At 37.8% G+C, this 21377-nt stretch overlaps 1 protein-coding gene across 3 annotated transcripts in view; it reads left to right on the forward strand.

The window, feature by feature from the left end:
* The window catches only part of TMEM156 (transmembrane protein 156), a 42596-nt gene that overhangs the window by 6822 nt on the left and 14397 nt on the right, over window positions 1-21377 (forward strand). For 2 of the 3 annotated variants that reach the window (XM_077758941.1, XM_077758940.1), the window contains exons 2-5: window positions 11042-11311; window positions 13333-13593; window positions 16714-16833; window positions 19976-20059. In XM_077758941.1, coding sequence (XP_077615067.1) covers window positions 11042-11311; window positions 13333-13593; window positions 16714-16833; window positions 19976-20059 — 735 coding nt within the window. The remainder of the gene's footprint in view (window positions 1-11041; window positions 11312-13332; window positions 13594-16713; window positions 16834-19975; window positions 20060-21377) is intronic. The other variant, XM_077758942.1, reaches the window with a different exon arrangement.

The following is a 21377-nucleotide window of genomic DNA, read 5'->3' on the forward strand; positions in this document are numbered from 1 at the left end:
CCAAAGAGTCCCTTTTAATGTTTCTTGCAGGACTGGTTTAGTGGTCATGAACTCCTTTACTTTCTGTTTGCCTGGGAAACTCTTTATCTCTCTTTGTATTCTGAGTGATAGCCTTGCTGGATAGAGCATTCATGGCTGCAGATTTTTTTCCATTCAGTACTTGAAATATATCACGTCTTGCCAAGTTTCTGCTGAGAAATCTCCAGCTAGGCTTATGGGTATTCCCTTGTAAGTTAAGGACTTCTTTTGTCTGGTTGCTTTTAAGATTGTTTATCACCATATTTTGCAAATTTAATTATATCTTGGTGTTGGCCTGCTTTTATTAATTTTGATGAGAGTTCTTTGTGCCTCCTGGATCCGGATGTCTGTTTCCTTCCCCAGATTAGGGAACTTTTCAGCTATTTTCTCAAATAAATTTTCTGCCCTCCTTTCTCCCTCTTCTTCTTTTGAGACTCCTGTAATATGAATGTTATTATGGTTGATTGAGTCACTGAATTCCCTAAGTGTATTCTCATGTTCCATAATTCTTTCTCTCTTTTGTTCACCTTCATTATTTTCCTTTACCTTGACTTCTAGATCATTAATTCATCCCTCTCCTTCCTTCAACCTGCTCTTCATTGCATCAAGCCTGTTTCCAATCTCTTTTGCTACATTCTTTATCTCTCTGATTGATTCTTTCTTCACTCTTTTATCTCTATGGTAAGGATCTTACTAATGTTTTCTATTCTTTTCTCAAGTCCAGTGAGTATACTTATGATTGTTGCTTTAAATTCTCCATCAGGAATGTTACTTAAATCTATTCTTCTTAGTTATTTGCCTGTGGCCTTACCTTGTTCTTTTATTTGGGATAAATTCCTCCATGTTGGCATTTTGTCTAAGCCTCTGCCTTCTTCTCTGGGTTAGAAAAGCAAGTTATGTTTCCTGCTCCTAAAAGTAATGGGTTTATGAGGAGGTCATATAGTGTACAGGGCCTGGAGCCACAGGGAGTGTCTCTGGTGTGTGCTGTGTGTGCTCCCCTATTGTGCCTTGGCTGCTCTATCCTTCAGGTCAGTCATCTGCAGAGGCTCTCTTTGCCTGCTGTGGGCAGTGTTCAGGTCCTTGGCCTGAACTAGGTGTGCTCTGGTCTGCTTGTGAAATGAGACCTGATATCACTTCCACCAGAACTGACACCTGCAGAAGTTTCTGGTCAGATGTGGTGTGGGCAGAGGTTTCTGCTGGTCTTCTAGGGGAGGCGACCCACCATGCTGGGGCTGAGGCAAGCTTGACTGAGAAGGGTAGTTTAGTCTGAACTCAGAGGACTTGGTGTAAGCAAGTTAGGCAGCCAGTGTCAGTGCTGTGCTGCCTCCTGCAGGTGGCTCTGTGTTTATCCTGAGGGGTGGGGGAGGGACATGGTGCCAACCAGCTCCTTTGTTATCTGAGAGGCATTTCCATGAAGCTGCCTCTCTCAGGAACGTGCTCTGAGAAGAGCAAATAATCTCACTGCTGTGTGCCCCAGGCTCTCTTCAGATTGCTGTTTCCATGTTGTTGGCCCCTGGGATGTTTGCCTGCCTTCTCTCCCAGAGCCTTCTTGGCTCAGCCCTGGCCAAGCCCACTGACCTTTAAAACTCAAAGCTTCAAGCTCCACTGGTTGTAAGAGCTCACAAAATATAGCCCTTCTCATTTTCCAAGCCAATGGCTAAGGAAAATGTTTCTCTGTGTGCATTCCCTTTGTGTTCCTCTCTCTTTCTCTCTCTCTCTTTTGCCCTTCTCCATTGCCATGACTCCTTCCCCTCTGCAGTACCTGTGATCCATTTCTCCCCTAGACCATGGATCCACACTTTTTACCTTCTTCAATGTGGCCTCTTCTCTCCTTTTGGTTGTGGAGTTTGTTCTGTCAGTCTTTAGGTTGATTTCTGAATTATTAGGATAATTTGATAGTTATCTAGTTGTGTTCATGGGACAAGGTGAGCCTAGGGTCCTGTTCCTCCAGCTCTGCCACTATCTTCTCTTTCTCCCACTCAATGTTTTTTAGATTTCACATATATAATCATATAGTAATTGTCTTTCTTGATCTTATTTTACTTAGGATAATGTGCTCAGGTCCATCCATTTTGTCACAGATGGCAGCATATTTTCCTTTCTCATAGGTGAATAATACTACATTTGTGTATGTATAACACATCTTTATTCATTCATCCATTGATGGGCACCTGGGTTATTCCCATATCTTGGATATTGCGAATAATACTGTGATAATACTGCACAGGAGTGCAGCTATCTCTGTGAACTCCTGTTTTCATTTCCTTTGGGTACCTACTCAGAAGAGGAATTGCTGAATGATATGATCTATTTTTAATTTTTTGAGGATCCTCCATATTGTTTTCCGTAGTGGACAGATTAATTTACATGCCAACAGTATATAAGGATTCTTTTTTTTACCGCACCAAGAAATTTAATTTAAAGTGATTTTGAGATAATGTGGTACTAGATACCAGGCAGAGGTGAACACCAATCCTTTATGGAGGAAAGCATCTTCAAACCAGATCTCAAATAATTTCCCAAACAAAATTCTAAGGAACATGAGCTACTATCAGAAATCATAAAACACATGAAGACTTAGAAGCACCAGGCAGGCTCAGTCAGAGGAGCGTGTGACTTGCTCTCGGGGTCATGAATTCAGGCCCCGTGGTCGGTGCAGAGATTACCAAATATAAACAAACAACCAAACTTTAAAAAACCCACATGAACAGACAAGAGCCAACAGAGACAAAAATAGCAGAATCAGATCTTGTATGAATTCAGATATTGGGGTTATGAGATACATCACATAGGGTAAATATTTAGTTTGTTTCAATAAAAAATGATATCAAATGAGTATGAGTAAGAAACGAGACTATTAAAAATAATCAGGCAGATTTACAAAGTCACTATATTGTACACCTGACACTAAAATATCTGGCAGATTTGAAAAAGAATAACTTGAAAGTCTAATTATGAAATTATAATAAGATGAAAGTCAAAGCACACGGGATGGAACAAATGGATCAGATGTAACTGAATAATGAATTGGAATACATATCTGAAGAAATTACTAAGAACACAACATAGAGAGCCAGAGGAAGAGCAAATATGAAATAGAGGTTAAGAGATGTAGAGAAGAAAGGGAGAGATCTCTAATGAAGCTACCAAAGGAGAGAAGAGACAGAATGGGGACAAAACTATGTTTGAAGAGATGTGGCTGAGGATTTTACAAAAGTGATGAAAGATACATCCTCAGATTCAGGAAACCCAACAAGTCCCAAAGAGAATAAATACAAAATTCTCTAGAACATGAAAAATAAACAAATCTTAAAAATAACCAGAGACAAAGACTGATTATCTTCAAAGGAACAATAATTAGGTAGTTCATTTCTTGAAAGCACCAATGAAACTCAGAGGCAGTGGAATAACTTCTGCAAAGTACTGAGGTAAAATTAATATCGATCTGGAATTGGTGAGATGTGCATTTTCAGATGAACAGAAATAGAGAGTTTGTAATCAGCAGATCTTCAGAGAAGGATTTTATAGAGAATTAACTGTAGGAGAAAAGATATAATCCTAGAAGGGAGGCCAGCGATGCAAGAAATGACAAGGGAAAGACCCTCAATAACTATAACCATGTGAGTTTATCTAAATAAATCTTGAAAATGTTAACTGAATACAACAAAAGTAACTACTGATTTTGTGTGTCAATGAAAAACCAAGTTAGAACTAAAATGCTGTACAAAAATAGCATCCCTATCAGAGGCTAGAGGTGAGGATCCATTTTCTTGTCTTTTCCAGCTTCTGGAAGCTTCCTGCATGCGTTGGTTTGTCTCTTAACTTCCATCCTCAAAGCCAGAAATGGCCTGTTGAGTCTTTGTCACGTTGTGACGCAGATTCTTTTCCCTTCCTCTTCCATATTTGTGATTAATTAGGTCCTTGGATAATCTAGGATAATTTCCCTTTTTTAAGAACAGTGCACCAGTTGGGGCGCCTGGGTGGCTTAGTCGGTTAAGCATCCGACTTACGCTTAGGTCATGATCTCGCGGTTCGTGGGTTTGAGCCCTGCGTCGGGCTCTGTGCTGACTGCCAGCTCAGAGCCTAGAGCCTATTTCAGAGTCTGTGTCTCCCTCTCTCTCTGACCCTCCCCTGCTCACGCTGTTTCTCTCTCTCTCTCCTAGAAAAAAAAAAACAAAAAAACAAAAAAAAACCCAGTGCACCAGCTACCTTTATTCCATCTTCTGCCTTAATTTCTCTTTGTCATGTAATGTAACATATTCACAGGTTCTGGGAATTAGGATGGGGACATTTTTGGGTAAGCTATTATTTTGTCTATTAAAACTGAATGATCAAAAGATAAGCAGCCACAAGTCAGTAATGTTAGGACTGGAAAAGGACACAGTTAGAAATTTAAAATGTAATGAAAGATTAATAACTTCAAGTCAATAAATTTAAAATGTGAAGGACATATTTATAGAAAAATATAACTTACTCAAACTTACTTAGGAAGAAATGGAAAACTAAAGAGTTGTACAACAATTAAAGAGATTGAACCAATGGTTTAATATTTGCTGACAGAACTAGATTTGGATAGTTATACATGCATGTTCTGCCAAACTTTCAAGAAATAGATTGCATATATTAAATAATTTCGTAACAAACTTTTTCAGGAGATAGAAACAGGAGAGTATTTTCCAATTTATTTGTTTAGTATATCTTGGTATCCAAACTTAACAAAGATGGAACAACAACAACAAAAAAACCCTTATAGGCCAATCTCATTTATAAACATAGACTAAAGGGTACTTGAGTGGCTCAGTCAGTTGAGCATCTGACTCCTGATTTTGACTCAGGTCATGATCTCGGGATTGTGGGATTGAGACCCAGTCAGGCTTTGCACTAAGCATGAAGACTGCTTAAGATTCCCTCTCTGTCTCCCTCTTTCTCCCCGTCTGCCCCTCTCCCCCATTTGCGTGCTCTCTCTTTAAAAAAAATTTTTCTTAAACAAACCATTAAGAATCTAATTGGATAGGGGCATCTGCCTGGCTCAGTCAGTAGCGTATGCAACTCTTGATCTTGGGGTTGTGAGTTTGAGCCCCATGTTGGGTGTAGAGGTTACTAAAATTAAATCTTTAAAAAAAGATTCTAATTGGATAAAAATGATCAAATATGTATAAAGATGTGTAAAATGATCAAATTATATTTATACCTGGAATACAAGATAATTCAGCATTAGAAATGCTAATAAGATACTTCACTGTTTAACAGATTAAAGAGAAAGACCACAAGATCATTTCAAAGTTATTGAATGAGCATTCAATTATATTCAACAGCCCTTGTAATGAAAAACCCTTAGCAAAGTAGGAATAGAAGAGAGCTTCCTTAAACTGATACAGGGCCTCCAAAAATGATTATGTGAAATATTATTCTCAGTGATGAAACATAAGTATTCTTTTTAAGATCGAGAACAGGCAAAGATGCCCTCTTTCAACATCTTCTTCATGGTACTAGGGGTCCTGGTAGCGCAATAAGAAAAGTAAAAGAAATAAAAGGTATAAAGATTGGAAATCAATATATAAGATTGTTATTATTTGTACTTGACAAGCATATCTGCATAGAAAGACCAAAAGATTTATACAAAATAAAAGTTAATAAGGAAGTTTATAGAGTGGCAAAAAATAAAACTGATATTAAAAAGTCAATTGTATTTCCATATATCACGTACAAACTTAAAACATATCCTTAAAAGGTACTGTTGGTACTAACAAAAAGTAGGGTACCCAGAAGGAAATCTAACAAAAGGCATATGGGACCATACTGTAGAGAGATCATTGAAAGATACCAAAGAAAGCACATATAAATAGAGAAAGAAAAGAAGAAAAATGTGAAAGGAGGAACTCAGTATCTTATCTCTCTCTTCCAATGGATTTCAAGATTCAAATCAGAATCACAGGTAGGTTCCTCACGGTGTCTCCCTCTTTCTCTGACCCTCCCCTGCTCATGCTCTCTGTCTCTGCTCTCTCTCTCTCTCAGGAATAAATTTAAAAAACATTAACAAAAACTTTCATAAAAGCAAAAGTAATTAAGTAATTACAAGTAATTAAGTCAGTGTAATTTGCCAAGATAGAAAAATGGATATATAAAACAAAATTGAGATCCTAGAAATACATTCATATATCTATGAGTACTTGATACATGATTAGATGTCTCTATGTGTAGTGAGAAAAAAATAGTCTATCCCATAAACACTAATGCAATTGATTATTACATATAGAAAAAATTAACGTGGCTTCCTACCTCACACTATACTCAATTCCAGATAGATTAAGAACAAAAATGTAAAGGCAAAACTTTAAAATTTTTAGAATATCTTTTTAACTTCAAGGGAAAAGGACTTCTTAAATAAGGCACAAAGCATAAATTATAAAGAAATGATTGGTAGATTTGCTGCATTCAAATTTAGAGTTTCTTTTAATTAAAAGATCATAAAGAAAATAAATTGATAAGGCATAATCTGTGAGATGATATCTTGATAAAATATTTAAGAAACTTCTTAAAATTTTAAATAGAAAGTTTAAAGAACTTCCAAACAGTAATAAGAAAAAGACAAACAACCTAACAGAAAAAATGTAAAAATAGAAAAAAAGAAGAAAACCCGCTTTTAAACATGATGAGATTCTGGTTAATACTCACTGAGTTGACAAAACTTGAAAGGCCTTGGCCAAGCTGTATCGTCAATAGGAACCTTTATACATCACACATGAGAGTATAAATTGGTACAATCACTTCATGTAACAATTTGGTATTTTCTAGGAAAATCAAAGATATACATACTGAAATCCCAGCAATTTTACTCAGTATGTATACTAGAGAAACTTCTGTATTTTTATACCAGCAGATATATTCATGAATGCTCATAATAGCATTCTTCAAAGATGAAATTTATTGAGATAAAATTTACGTATAATAAAAGGCTCTAATTGTAAGTATATAGTTGCAAGTTTGACAAATGTTCACACCACTGTAACTACCACCACAATCAAGATATAACATTTTCTAACACTCCACAAAAGTCCCTCTTTCTCCTCTGCAGGAGAACCCTTCTCCCACTGTCAATATATTTTTCCATTTTCTAGGATTTCATATAAATGGAATAATAAACTATGCAATCATTTGTATCTGGCTTCTTTCCCTTGTCATGACACATTTGAGATTCATTGTGTACATGTTGTTGTTTGGATCAGTATTTTCTTGCTTTTTGTTGCTGAGTAGTAGTCTGTTATAAAGGTATGTCAAGAATTGCTTATATATTCCCTAGTTGTTGGGCATTTGGATTGTTTCCAGTTCTTGGCTATTAGAAATAAAAAAGCTGCCGTGAAAATTCAGGTACAGGTATTTTTATTTCTCTTGTGTAAATTCCTAGGAGTAGAATTATTAAGCCATATACTAAGTATATATTTAACATCTAAAAGATGTAAAACTGTTTTCCAAAGTGGCTGCACTATTTTATGTTCCCACTGGCAATATATGAGGGCTATAGTTCATAGCAGCATTATTCATAACAGTAAAAATAGAAAGAACCCAGGTGTTTACTGTCAGAAGAATGAATACCTTGTAGTATATTCATTCAAAACAATGCCACAGACAGTTAAGTTAACTATAGCTATATGCAGCAACATGACTAAAACATATTAAACAAAAAGGCAAGTCATAGATGAATATATATAGCATATTACATATATGTACACATTTCTAAAATATGCTAAATGAAACAATGTTACTGAGGAATATGTACATCCTGGAAAGGCTGTAAGATAAAGCAAAGAAGTGATAAACGCAAAATTCATGATAGTGGTTAACCTCTCAGAAAGGAATATGTAGGGATGAGAAGAGATAGGGTGCTTCAAAGATATTGGTAATATTAATATCCTTAACCTGCATGATAGATGCATGGGTGTTTGTTTATTTTTATTATTCTTTAACTGACACCACACATTTTACATATGCTTATATATGATAAAGCTTTATAACAGAAATTTAAAAAGAAAATAAAGGTAGTTGATTTTTTTTAGCCTTACTCTCTGGCTTTCTTACAAAAAAAAAGATTGACAGGCATTTGTCCTATACTGTAATGTATTTTCCGTGTTTTTTTAAAGTTTATTTATTCATTTTGAGAGAGAGAGAGCGCGCGCATGAGTGACACGGCGCAGAGCCTGATGCAGGGTTTGAACCCACGAACTGTGAGATCATGACCTGAGCCTCATGACCAAGAGTCAGAGGCTCAACCAACTGAGCTACCCAGGTGCCCCTGTAATGTTTTTTCCTAAGTCTGCTTGGTATTCTATATACTTATAATGAGAGATTGCAGTTGTAGTACTGGGATAATTCTGGAATGCATTTCTGTCTCTGGGAGTGAGAATTTAGATGTCTGACTGCCAGCAATATTAATGGCAGTAGTTAAATTCATATATCCTTGTTTATGGAGATGAGAATATAGCCCACTTGATAACAAAAATGATTGAGTAGAATTTATTCTTTCTTAAAATTATGCCAGGGAAGGATATATCCTCTATTTATCTCCTTTCCAATTGAATTATTTAAAACTAAGGTTTAAAAACCACCATAAAATGACTGATAGTCAAATATAAAGAATACATCATTAATTCTAGAAAGCTTAGCTGGTCACTTTTTGGATAAGAAGACTGTAATATTGACAGCAAAAATTTCTCTATTTCTCTATCTTGATTATATCGTAGGAATAGAAATTCAAGAAATGGAAAATTACATAAGATGAAAAATGTCAGTGAGTAAAATGGAAACATGGCAAGAGATGTTTTTGTGTATTTTAATACTATAAAAAACCTATAGGTTATAGTATTCTGTCAGATGGTACATTTCTATCTCCTTCCTGGGACATTATTTTTTTATTTATGTTTATTTATCTTTGAGAGAAAGAGAAACAGAGCATGAGCTGGGGGAGGGGCAGAGAGAGGGAAACACGGAAACCAAAGCAGGCTCCAGGCTCTGAGCTGTCAGCACAGAGCCTGACGCAGGGCCCGAACCCACCAAACATGAGATCAAGACCTGAGCCGAAGTCACTCAACCAACTGAGCCACCCAGGTGCCCCCTTCCTGGGACATTATTATTGAAGGAAATAGCCTTAAAAATTAGTTACAATTTGATCACAACATTGTTTATAAATATATTAACATATTATAAAATTTGTGTAAAATATCATCTCCCCTGCAGAAAAAACATTTTTAGCAATGCAAGTACAAAATGTGTTTATAGCTAGAAATCACATGTGAATCATTATAGAAACAATTTCAAATGTGGAGGCTGAAAATGAGGCTCTAATTTTATTAAATAATAAAAATATGATTATCTGTAATGAGACACTTATGAAATTAGTATTAAAATACAAATTCCACAAATAAAAAATTCTTTAATACCAATGAATAACTTTGTTTTCTTTCAAGGTTGAACCAAGATATATGACTAGCAGTAATCATTGTAAGAACTGAAGCAATTGTTTCATTATACTGCACATTATTTAGGAAAATTGAAACATGTATTTTGCCCTATGTGATTATATGAGAAATGGTAAAGAAAGCCACATAAAAATACATTTGAGCATGTGGGTTATTTTTTCATACCAGCAAATGACTGCCACACTAGGCATACCTGAGAGAGAGGTTACCTATTCCTTACATGACCATTACTGCTAAATAGGGATTCTCAGTTTTTATATAGTGAGTTTTAATTACTTCCGTGAATTATTTCACAGATAATTCTACCCTAAATGCAAGCTGAATTTTTAATTTTCATTTTGGAATATAGGTTTGAATTTTAAGTAATATACATTTGTACAAATTTCAAAGGTGTTTTCATATGTACTATACCTCTTGAGGCTACTATAACCCAGTGAGTTTAGCAGGATCTAGAGATATTATCTCTATTTTGCTGATAAGAAAGCAAGACTTACAGAGATTAAGTAAATTGTTCAAGTATCTTGCCTAAGGACAGATCTAGCTCTAGAGTTCTTGTCTTATTTGAATATAATGTTGTTTCTCTTCTACCATCATTTCCATATCTGATGTTTGTCTTCAGACAAAAAATAAAAATTATGATGTCACCCTGTTAAATTTCATCTTTGGAAGTTCAGGTAGGTTGAATAGTGGCACCCCAAAGATATCGCATGCCAATGCCTGGAACTTGTGTTACCTCATAAGGAAAAAAGTTCTCTTCAGATGTGATTAACTTCAGGTTCTTGAGACGGGGAGATTATCTTGTATTAACCAGGTGTAACCCATATCCAATCACAAGTGTCCCATATAACATGCTTACAAGCGAGGCAGAGGGAGATGACACAGACAGAAGAGTAGAAGACAGGACAGAGGAGAAAGCAGGGTGACCAGAAACACGGAGATTGGAGTGATGTGGTCAACAAGCTAAGGAATGCCAACGGCCACCAAAAATTGGAAGAGGGAGGCAAGGAACGGATTCTTCCTCAGAGCCATCAAAGGGACAGTAGTCCTGCAGACACCTAGATTTCAGACCAATAAAACTGATGTTTGAACTTCTGATCTCCAGAGTTGCAAGAGAATAAATTTCTCTTATTTTAGACTACCAAGGTTGTAGTAGCTTGTTACAGCAGCTCTTAGAAACTAATACTTATTGTTCAAGTTTTTCTATTCCCTGTTCAACTCTGAGCAATTGACATAAACCTCTATTTTGGGAGAGATGGATTTGGAGGAACCCAAAGTTTGTTCATGAAAACTTTCCAGAAGAGAGAATGGTTAAAATGTTAAGGTTTCCAAGAATGTCTCAATTTCTCTTCTCTGAAAATTAATACGAAATGTTGACAAAAATTTAAAAGAAATATTTAAATGAAATAGATGCTAATTCAGGTGAAAACATTCCTTTCACTGACAAACTGAAATATACCGTATCTGCCTAAGAAAAACTGGTAGCTTATTGTGTTATTTGAATGACAAAAACTCAGAATTTCATAGTAAACACATTTTTTTTTCCTTCATAGGAAATATATTGGAGCTATCATGTCTGGAAGTGTGTTTACAACCTAATTTCAACTATTCACTCCCCTCTTTAAATTTTTCTTTTGTGACTTTTCTGAAACCAATAAGAGAAACTCAGACTATTATGGGAATCTTTCTAAACCACTCCAACTTTCAAAACTTCGCCAGAATTTGCCAAGGCATCATGAATGAATTTCAAATGTGTTCCTCGTGTTTGGCTTGTGAGTCCACAAAACTCATGGATTTTATTTCTCGGGAACAAACATCTAAAGGCAAGTGTAAAGGGAAAGGGATAATAAAATGTGTCAAGGATAAATCACTTTATTCTGTTAAAAAAGTAATAATACATTCCATTTTAAATCCATTGGTGTGGGAACAATCAGCAGTGTGACTCTTGATGAGTGACTTGCAGGGCTTGGGGACATTATTTGTTCTTGGCTTACTTTACCAAACCAAAATATCAATTCTTCAAATACATCACAATGCCACCATAATTTGTGTATATTTGATAATTAAAAGATTATTTGGCATGCTTTCTTCAAAGGTATTGAAGTTTTCAAAATTAAAAAAAATCTAAGCAAATCTATAGGTTCTTATAGTAAAATCAAACTTTGATTTCTTGAAGAGTCATTAAATCCTAGGCCTACCTAACATTTATCCACTGAATATGAATTGTCTTTTTACTTATCTAACTATCCAGTGAGCCTCTTGATCCTGGAGACTTTGTCTTTGTTCACTATATTTCTAGATCTTAGCAGAATGCCTAACATTAGGTGCTTAATAAATATTTGTATAAAGAATGAAAAAATAAAAGAATAACTGTATTATGTATGATGTTTGATGGAATCTCACATCTATTTTGAGATGATATATATCATTTAATTAAATCAAATCAACTTGCATCATTGAGAAATTAAAGAATTCATTTGTAGTCATAAAATACACTAGTGGCCTCAGGCCCAAGCATCAAATTTATTATTTATACCTATTCAGTGAGATTGCTGCCTGTATCACTCCATACTGGCGTGTTTTTCTCCCTATACATTCAGAATGGGAATGAGATTTCTTGGTATTGACTTTGGATGAAGTATAAAAGAGGTATCTTTTTCTGGGTTCTTATTCAAGTAGTGCTGTAACTATTGCAGGGTTCTAGGTCAACTTCATCAGGAAGCAAGCTGGGAAAATAACTTTACGGTGCTAGAGAACTAAGAAGTGTTTTAACGTTTTAACGTAGCAGAGATGCTACCTCTCTGCCTCCTTGAAATGCAAAACAGTGCATCGATAAGTTATCCCAGTTGCTATGGCTGTGTAACATTTTACCTCAAAACTCAGTGGTTTAGAACAACAGCAATCATTTTATTATTTTCCTTTCTCTCTTTTCCTTGCATTCTTTCTTTTCTTTCCCTTTCTTTCTTCACCCCCCACCCCGCATCCCTCTCCTTTTCCTCCTCCTCCTCCTTCTACTTTTTCTCTGGCTGACCAGGGATTCAAAAATGGGCAGAGCTGGGCATTTCTGTCTTGGAACATTATAATCTGTCCCGCAAATCATCAGGGACATGTTTGTATTTTCTTTGAGATGTCCCAATTCTCTTTGAGCCCAAATGTCACTTGGTTTTCACAATCGTAAAGAAAGTAAGCCCTTGAATCATTATTTTTAGTTCAGGGGGCTTCTCATTTCTACTTTGTTTATAGAGGAAGGAAGGGATTTAGTTTTGTTTTTTTTACAAATAGTTTATTGTCAAATTAGTTTCCACATAACACTCAGTGCTCATCCCCACAAGTGTCCTCCTCCATGCCCATCCCCCCCTCCCCCCCCATCCATCAGTCCTCAGTTTTTGTCAGCATTCAAGAGTCTCTCATGGTTTGCCTCTCTCCCTTTCCCCCACCATTTCCGCCCTTCTTCTCCCCCTTGTTCCTCCATCAAGTTCCTCCTAATCCTCCTATACGTGCAAACATATGATATTTGTCCTTCTCTGCCTGACTTATTTCGCTCAGCATAACACCCTCAAGGTCCATCCATGTTGCTACACATGGCCAGATTTCATTGTTTCTCATTGCCATGTAGTATTCCATGGTATAGATAAACCACATCTTCTTGATCCATTCATCTGTTGATGGACACTTAGGCTCTTTCCATGTTTTAGCTATTGTGGAGAGTGCTGCTATGAACATTGGGGTACATGTGCTCCTATGCATCAGCATTTCTGTAGAAAGGGACTTAGTTTTGAGTGGTGTGTGTTTTCTTACTACGTATTACTATTTTGCAAATAACATTTTCCTAATCTCTTCCTAGTTCTTATCATGAAAGGATCCACGGAAGTGAAGGCAAATGACTTCCACTCACCTTGTCGACATTTTAACTTCACTGTAGCTCCTACAGTTGACTACTTGGAAGAATATAACATTACATGTAATCTTAAAACCCGCACCAGAAAGTCAGCAAGTGTGGAAGAAGATCCAAACGAGGAAAAGTCTATGAACCATACCTGTAGGATTATGGAATACCTGAATAATTGTACACACGTTTCTCTGCACCTAGAAATGGACGTCAAAAGTATGTATTTAAGGAAGTTACAGGGCACAGAGAATTGGATACAAACTTAAATAAAGGCTAACACATTAACTTCACTAAGAGTTAAATAGCTGAAGAATTTTGTTGGTGAAATAATATGACTGGAAAAAATTTAGTCCTTTTATCTGTTTTTTGTTTTGTTTTGTTTTGTTTTGTTTTGTTTTGTGCCTTTTCATGGGGTCAAGCTGTATCCAGAGGCTGAGGAGACATTTGTGGGTTGTGATTTCTGAGGTCCTAGAAAGACATCAGAGTAACTTTGGACATGCCTATTAGCTGTGCTTGAAGGAACACTACCACAACTAGGTATTAAAGGGTGAAGTTTATTTTTTTAATTTTTTGATATTTATTTTAGAGAGAGAAAGAGAGAGACATAGTGTGAGCAGGGAAGGGGCAGAGAGAGAGGGAGACACAGAATCTGAAGCAGACTCCAGGCTCTGAGCTGTCAGCACAGAGCCCAATGTGGGGCATGAACCCACAAACTGCAAGATCATGACCTGAGCTGAAGTTGGATGCTTAACCGACCGAGCCACCCAGGCGCCCCTGAAATTTATTTTTAAATGTAAACATTTATGTACATTGTGATGGGCTATGAAAATCTTATTTTGAATTGACTCAACATGTCTTCTCCTAAAGTTGAGAACGAGGAGTGAATGAAATTGGATTTTTCTTTTTNGTGTAGGAGGGTGCGAAATTGGATTTTTCGTGCAACGCATGGAGATAGGCAGAGTGCAGGTTAGGTGCTTTGGGTCACTGATTGGCTCTGAGGGAAAGATAGGAGTTCGAAAGATAAAACTTACACATATCTTACTTCTCTTTAAGGCTTGTTAGCTTCCTGGGCACCCTATTCTGAATTTCCAGACTTGATCCTTTCCGCTAAGCAATGTGCCCCGCTTCACCCATGGAAGCTACTTTTGAGAACACTTTATGACATAACCATTTAATAAGTGCCTATTGCGTCCCAAGCAACGTGCTAACATTAGGGACACAAAAATAGACGAATGTAAAATGATCAAGCAAGCGTATTCAATTCAACAGGTGCTATGGCAGAGTAAGTTGCTGTGCTTTTTAATATTTCAGACATATGGAAGCCTTTCAGATCGCCTTAGAATGCTTTAAAAGCTCTAATTTTTCAGATATAATTATTTAGCAAGTATTGTATATATCTTAAAGCAAATCAACTATATAATACGTATATATTTTTAAAGTAAAATATGAAGCTTCAAAGGAATTTCTCTTTTGAGTTAGTCTGCAGGGCCAGAAGCCTCGGCAGTTAGTGGGCATTTCAAGTTGTGTGTGTGTGAGGGGTCAGCTCCCTCACGCTCAAGTGAGCCTGGGAGGTAGGCTTTGGAAGGGCTGCGTAACAGTGATGAAATCTGAAAGATAAAGAGGTTTGGATTATAACTATTAAAAAGTTATGTTTATTTCAATGTATCTGTCTAATTGCTTTTTATATTTTCTAAAACATAAAGGAAACTTAAGCATTTCCATAATTATGGTTTTAAGATAATTTTTTGTGTTAATGAAGAAAACCTATAAACGCTAGTCAAAGTGAAGTCGTAGTTGACAACTTTTTTTGGTCCATAATTCAGCAAGATAACAGTGGTATACAGGTATGTAGTATTATATTCTGGAAAAAGTATATCCGTTTGCCATGTGTACAAGATTTAAAATATATTCATATTTTACTCTGCTTTGCATAGACTAATTTGATCTCCCTTAAAAGCCCTAGCTGCCAGGGGGTGAAACTAAATTTAGTCAAATCTGGTAAATTTGCTCTGAAACAATAATTTAAATGGTCTATTCAGTCTTTTTTCGGATTCCTATCCATTCCCCCTTGCTTCTCTTCAAGATGACTGCAGGGTTGGGGTGGGTGGGCCAGGCCTGTGCCCATTCTGCTATTGTTACATAAAGTTGGTGAATGCTTGGTTCTCTTTTCATAGCTTGATCGGTGCCCAGTGACACCTTGGCCATTGGGCCCAATGTGGCTTTTGCTGGCACTGTAAGTCTTCTATTCCGGGTACCTGCATACTTTTACTGAGCAAGGACTGCAAGTTGACAGCCGGATGGCTTGGGATGATTTGAGGGTGGCTGCGGGCTGCCTTTCCCGTCAACTTTTACCTTTTCTCCATTCAGTCTCTTCTCTAAATAAATGTTGGATGACTATACAGTGTACATCTGCCCATGGGGGTGGGCCCTGTGAAAGGGGTACCCATATCATGAACCTCACAAGGACAAACATCCAAGGGTATAAACAAGTTGTATCTCCTGCTAACTTGAGTAAGTACTATGTTTTGTGTGCAAGGAAGAGGGTACACAGGGTGGCTTGGGAAGTCAGTACATAGCTATGTCTTGGACATGATGAGGTCACCATCTGTTATGTCACTGATTCCTAGGTCGGCTGGCCAGTCTCTATGGCACCAAAGGAGACGGTGCTAAACAATTGCTGGCTGGGGGCTATCCTTCCCATGTGCCTTATTGTCATTTGATTGAACAAGCTTTTATCTGTATGCTTATTACATGTAAGCTAGGGTAATTGTGTGTCTAATTAATATGTGCACTTGATCCAATCATTGCAGTGAAAGTCTGTGCAGAAAGGGGAGTCTGATTATTTATCTGTTTTGGCCTCTTCTATGCCTCAGTCCAGCCCTTTCTCTTTGTCTTTTGCTTTCTTCTCTATCTTGCTTACAGTCACTACATCTTGGTCGATTTGAGGACATAATTTTTGGCTGGTTGGCCTAGGGTCACAGTTGTTATTTACAAATGGCCCTGATACTGGGACTCTGCTTTTTGTGGTTCTAGCCCTGGTGATAGCAACTACACGGAAACTACCACCAGCATAACCTGTGAGTGAAATTAAACCTAGAATTTTGGAGCTAAATGAATCCTTGGAAGCTCCTCGGTCGAATTTCTTCATTTAATCCACTCATTTAACAAATCAGGGCAGAAATCAGGAGAGCAAATGACCCTATAACAGCGATCATTAGATATTTCGCTTTTTCAGTTAAGGCCGGAATATGCACTAGAATACACCCACACCTCTCTCTCTCTGTTGTATCATTTTATTGTAGTTTTATATTTGGGTTTGTTTTTCTTTTTTTGCAGGTTTTACTTGTTCCATGAAGATCACTTGGTATGTTTTAGTTCTAGTCGTTTTTATATTTTTGCTCATCCTCACTATCCATAAAATACTTGAAAGCTACAGAAGAGTGTGGAAGTGGCAAAGTAAGTATTGAGGAATAAATCCATTGTCTGGGACAATCCATTTAGGGTCTCATCTACAGATTTATGTTCTTTAAAAAAAAGTCTTAAGGTTTATTTATTTTTGAGAGAGAGACAGAGTGCTGGTGGGGGAGGGGCAGAGGGAGAGGGAGACACAGACTCTGAAGCAGGCTCCAGGCTCTGAGCTGTCAGCACAGAGCCGGATGTGGGGCTCAAACTCGTCATGACCTGAGCCAAAGTTGGATGCTTAACTGACTGAGCCACCCAGGCGCCCCTAGATTTACATTTTGTTTGAAGTTCAATGTGTCATTTATTGAGTGCCTACTGTGTGTAAGTGGCAGTTCTAGGTTACCCAAGGAATATAAGCATAAGTAGCACACAGTGTCAGCATTCAAGAAGCTTCATGTGTCTTTCTCTGCTCAGACAAGAGAATAGAGGGGAGGACAAGCTAAGCAGGAGCTCGAAAGGGCTGGAGATGGGGCAGAGGCTCAGTGGCAGTGAAGGCAGAAAAGACGTAGAAGAATAGGGAGTAGGATAAAGAATTTCAGAATTGGAGATCTTGAGCAGAGTGGCTCTAGGTGATGAGTGTGAGTAGGAGTCAATCTTTAATAAGTGGAAGGGTGTCAGTGGATTTTAGGCAAAACTAAATTGGAAATCAGGCATTAGGGATGATATCAAAAATATTTAATTTAGGGTGCCTGGGTGGCTCATTCAGTTAAGCATCTGATTCTTGGTTTTGGCTCAGGTCATGATCTCATGGTTCTGAGTTCAAGCCCTGCATCAGGCTCTGTGCTGGGTGTGGAACCTGCTTGAGATTCTCTCTGAGCTGTCAGCACAGAGCCCGATGTGGGGCTCAAACTCGTCATGACCTGAGCCAAAGTTGCCTCAACCAGGGCCCTTCCCCCACTTGCTTGTGCGCGCACGTGCACACACACACACACACACACACACCCTCTCTCTCTCAAAAAATATTTTGTATGACACAGGCATCCATCTATCAGGATGGACATTGACTGTAAACTACTCAGCTGGCCCTAGTGGTGTGTATCCACACATATATCAACCCTTCTCGTGTGTACCCATGCATATACTGACTCTTCTGCTGTGTACCCATGCACATACTGACACTTCTGGGGTATGCCCATACGTTTACTGGCTGAATATTAGGCCTGAGCAATAGTTTATGAGTATATGGTCTCTTAAAGACAGTCTAAAATGTATCATTGTGAGAAGAGGCTATGGAGATAGGTGGATAGGATAGAATTTTAGTGCTATCACTTATCAGTTATGTGACTTTGAGCAAGTTATTTACTGGATCTAAATATCCCATTTTCCCCCTCTGTAAAACAAGAATAATCACCATTACCACACAGGCAAGGATTGAGTTAAAGAGGTTCTAGAAGAAGTTTATCACAGTGTCTAGTAGTTCTCAAAAAGGGAGAGTAGTATTGGGATGGCTGGAGTATTTCCTAAGACTCTTTAAAAAAAAATTATTTTAAAGTCTTTATTTATTTTGAGGGAGAGAGAGAGAATGAGGAGAATGAGCGGGGTGGAGGGAGCAGAGAGAGAATGAGAGAGAGAGAAGAGAGAGAGAATCCCAGGCAGGCTCCATGTTGTCAGTGCAGAGCCGACACAGGGCTCAAACTCACAAACTGTGAGATCATGACCTGAGCCAAAACCAACAGTCAGATGCTTAACTAACTGAGCCACCCAGACACCCAAGACTTACATTCTTTACCAGGCAAGGCTGTGTTGGTCATCTCAGTAGGCAGACAAATGGTTGTCCTTGGGTTGGAGTGAAGGTCAGACAAATGGTTGTCCTTGGGTTGGAGTGAAGGTACCATTAACTTTTTAGGTTATGTATTTGTTGCAAGTATTTCTGAAAGCAGTTTCATATCAAGTCTTATCATTGTATATAAGGCTAATATATAATAATATCATCAACCTTGTATATTTGTAGAATAACTATTTTCAGAGCATTTTCACAAATATTTTACTAGATTCTCAAAGAAACTAAACAGGTATGTACTATTATTTTCATTTATAGATGAAAAAAAAACCCCTGAGCCTTAGAGAGATTAAATGTTTTTTCCAAAGTTATACAGTTAATAAAATATCAGAATTAAGATGTAGGGTTTTTCTATTTGTTGTTTTTTTTCTTTTTCAAGAGAGAGAGTGCACACATGGATGTGGGAGGGGGGCAGAGGGAAAAGGAGAAAGGGAATCTGGAGCAGGCTCCATGCCCAGCGTGGAGCCTGATGTGGGGCTTGAACTCACGATTGTGAGATCATGACCTGAGGTAAAATCAAGAATCAGAAGCTAAGCCAACTGAGCCAACCAGGTGCCCCAAGGGGTCTTTCTAGTTTTAAAAATTATATCATTTTAAATAAATATGTTATTTGCAAATAGCACGTGGCTTTGAGTTTCTTGATCCATTTTTCCATTTAACTGGATATCAGGAAAGAGAGATAGGAGCCAGATGGAGAAAATGTCTAGAAAGAAACCAATAGTGGGGAGTAAATATCTTATAAACATCTACGCAAATGCCAGAGCAGTGGCTTTTGAAGGCTTGCCTTACAAATACAAACATGTAAAGTAATGAAAAACATCACATCATTTAGGACATTAAATATTAATTATGTATTAAAGGGGTGCCTGGGTGGCTCAGTCAAGTGTCTGACTCTTGATTTCGGCTCAGGTCATAATCTCACAGTTCCTGAGTTTGAGCCCCACATTGGGCTCTGCACTGATGATGCAGAGCCTGCTTGGGATTCTCTCTCTGTACTCTCTCTCTCTCTCAAAATAAATAGACATAAAAAAAATAAATATGCATTAAATATTCATACGTATCTATGTATACATAATAATGTAAATAATATAATATCCTATACATAAGAGCTGGTGCTTTTCTTTAGAGGAGATGGCATGATCACATTTATGGTAGTGGAGAAATCGCTTGTTTTAGAAAGAGCCTGTATTTGCTCATGGAAAAGAACTTAATAAGGAAAGCTCTTAATGTCTTGTTACTCCTGACCCTGTTGTGAAAGGCCCACTTTCCTTGGTAATCTTTGAGTCAACATGGGGGATATATATTAAGAATGTGCTTGTTTATCACTTAAGTATTTAATTTCTTTTCTTGGAATAGGTCATAAATACAAAGGTACATCTGTTCTCTTAAGAGGAAAGGGTTCTGAGAAACCACGAACATTGGACGTGCGGGTTATTTCAGGTGAGTTCTATAATGTGCACACAGAGCACGGCTTTGAAAATCCCAGCGCTTCACCATTTCACTGTAGACCCAAGATCGAATGATCTGAGCTCATTTAAATTAGCCTTGTATCTGGAAAAAAAAGGAGCTGTGGGCAAATGAAATCCAGTTTAATATGTCTTACTATCAGGGGACAGTCATGATCAAAACTAGCTCCTTAAATAATGGAAAGTTTGCCTAATTGGCAAGAAGAAATGCATGTGAGTAGGCAGAGGAGAGAAAGCAATAAGGAATCAGCTTCAGATTTATTTTTAAATGAGACAAGATACCATTATTCCTCAGAATCGCAAGGAGTAATTGCAGAGTGGGCATGGCTTTCTCTGGAGCTTTCACTTAGCAAAGGGTGTCATTGTGTAAAGAGAACTTCTAATAGCCCCAATTAAAAAGTCCCCTGTCCTCTCCAGCAAACAGAGGTGGAATAAGGGAACCCTAATTAGAGCAGCTAAGGGAGCTGTTAGCACAGACACTGTGGTTCCATCTCCTAATTGCGAAGCCTCCTTCTGAATTCAAACTGTCAAATCATATTAAAAAGAAAGAGAGGGAGAATGTGACATGGGCAAAGTCCTCTCCTTCATCAGGGAGGCATCCTATCCTCGACTCTTGGAAAACCACAGAATTATGAGTGATATTTTCTACGGCTCCTTCATACTTTGTGAGAAGTCAGATAAGAGGAAGCTTCAAGTCTGGTGTATAAATGGTTTTCAAAAATGAAAGGAAACTGAACAAAGCTTTGGGCCCCTGTGGTAACCACATCGCAGCCACATGCAGATCCGTGCACAGCATTTCCTGGGGACTGTGCTCCCCAGGCTTTTCTTACCTATTTAGATTAGCAGGTACTTGGACCCCTAGCTTGAGGGAAAATTGGATGGAATGCACCTAAAGAACTCAATTTAAATTTTTAAAAACATGTTTTATTTATTTCTGAGAGAGGGAGAGAGAGAGAGAGAGAGAGAGAGAGATAGCGCGAGTGGGGGAGGGTCAGAGAGAGAGGGAGACACAGAATCCGAAACAGGCTCCAGGCTCTGAGCTGGCTGTCAGCACAGAGACCGATGCGGGGCTCAAACCTACGAACTGTGAGATCATGACCTGAGCCGAAGTCGGAGGCTTAACCGACTGAGTCATCCAGGTGCCCCTAAAGAACTCAATTAAAAAAAAATGCAGACTTTCTCTTCTCAGTGTTAGCAGTTAAATACTAACCTATGGCTAATATTTTCTTTAATGTTTATTTATTTTTGAGAGAGACAGAGCATGAGCAGCAGAGGGGCAGAGAGAGGGAGAC

The sequence above is a fragment of the Crocuta crocuta genome, unplaced genomic scaffold (assembly GCF_008692635.1).
Source record: "Crocuta crocuta isolate KB4526 unplaced genomic scaffold, BGI_CrCroc_1.0 scaffold223, whole genome shotgun sequence".
Classification (NCBI taxonomy): Eukaryota; Metazoa; Chordata; class Mammalia; order Carnivora; family Hyaenidae; genus Crocuta; species Crocuta crocuta.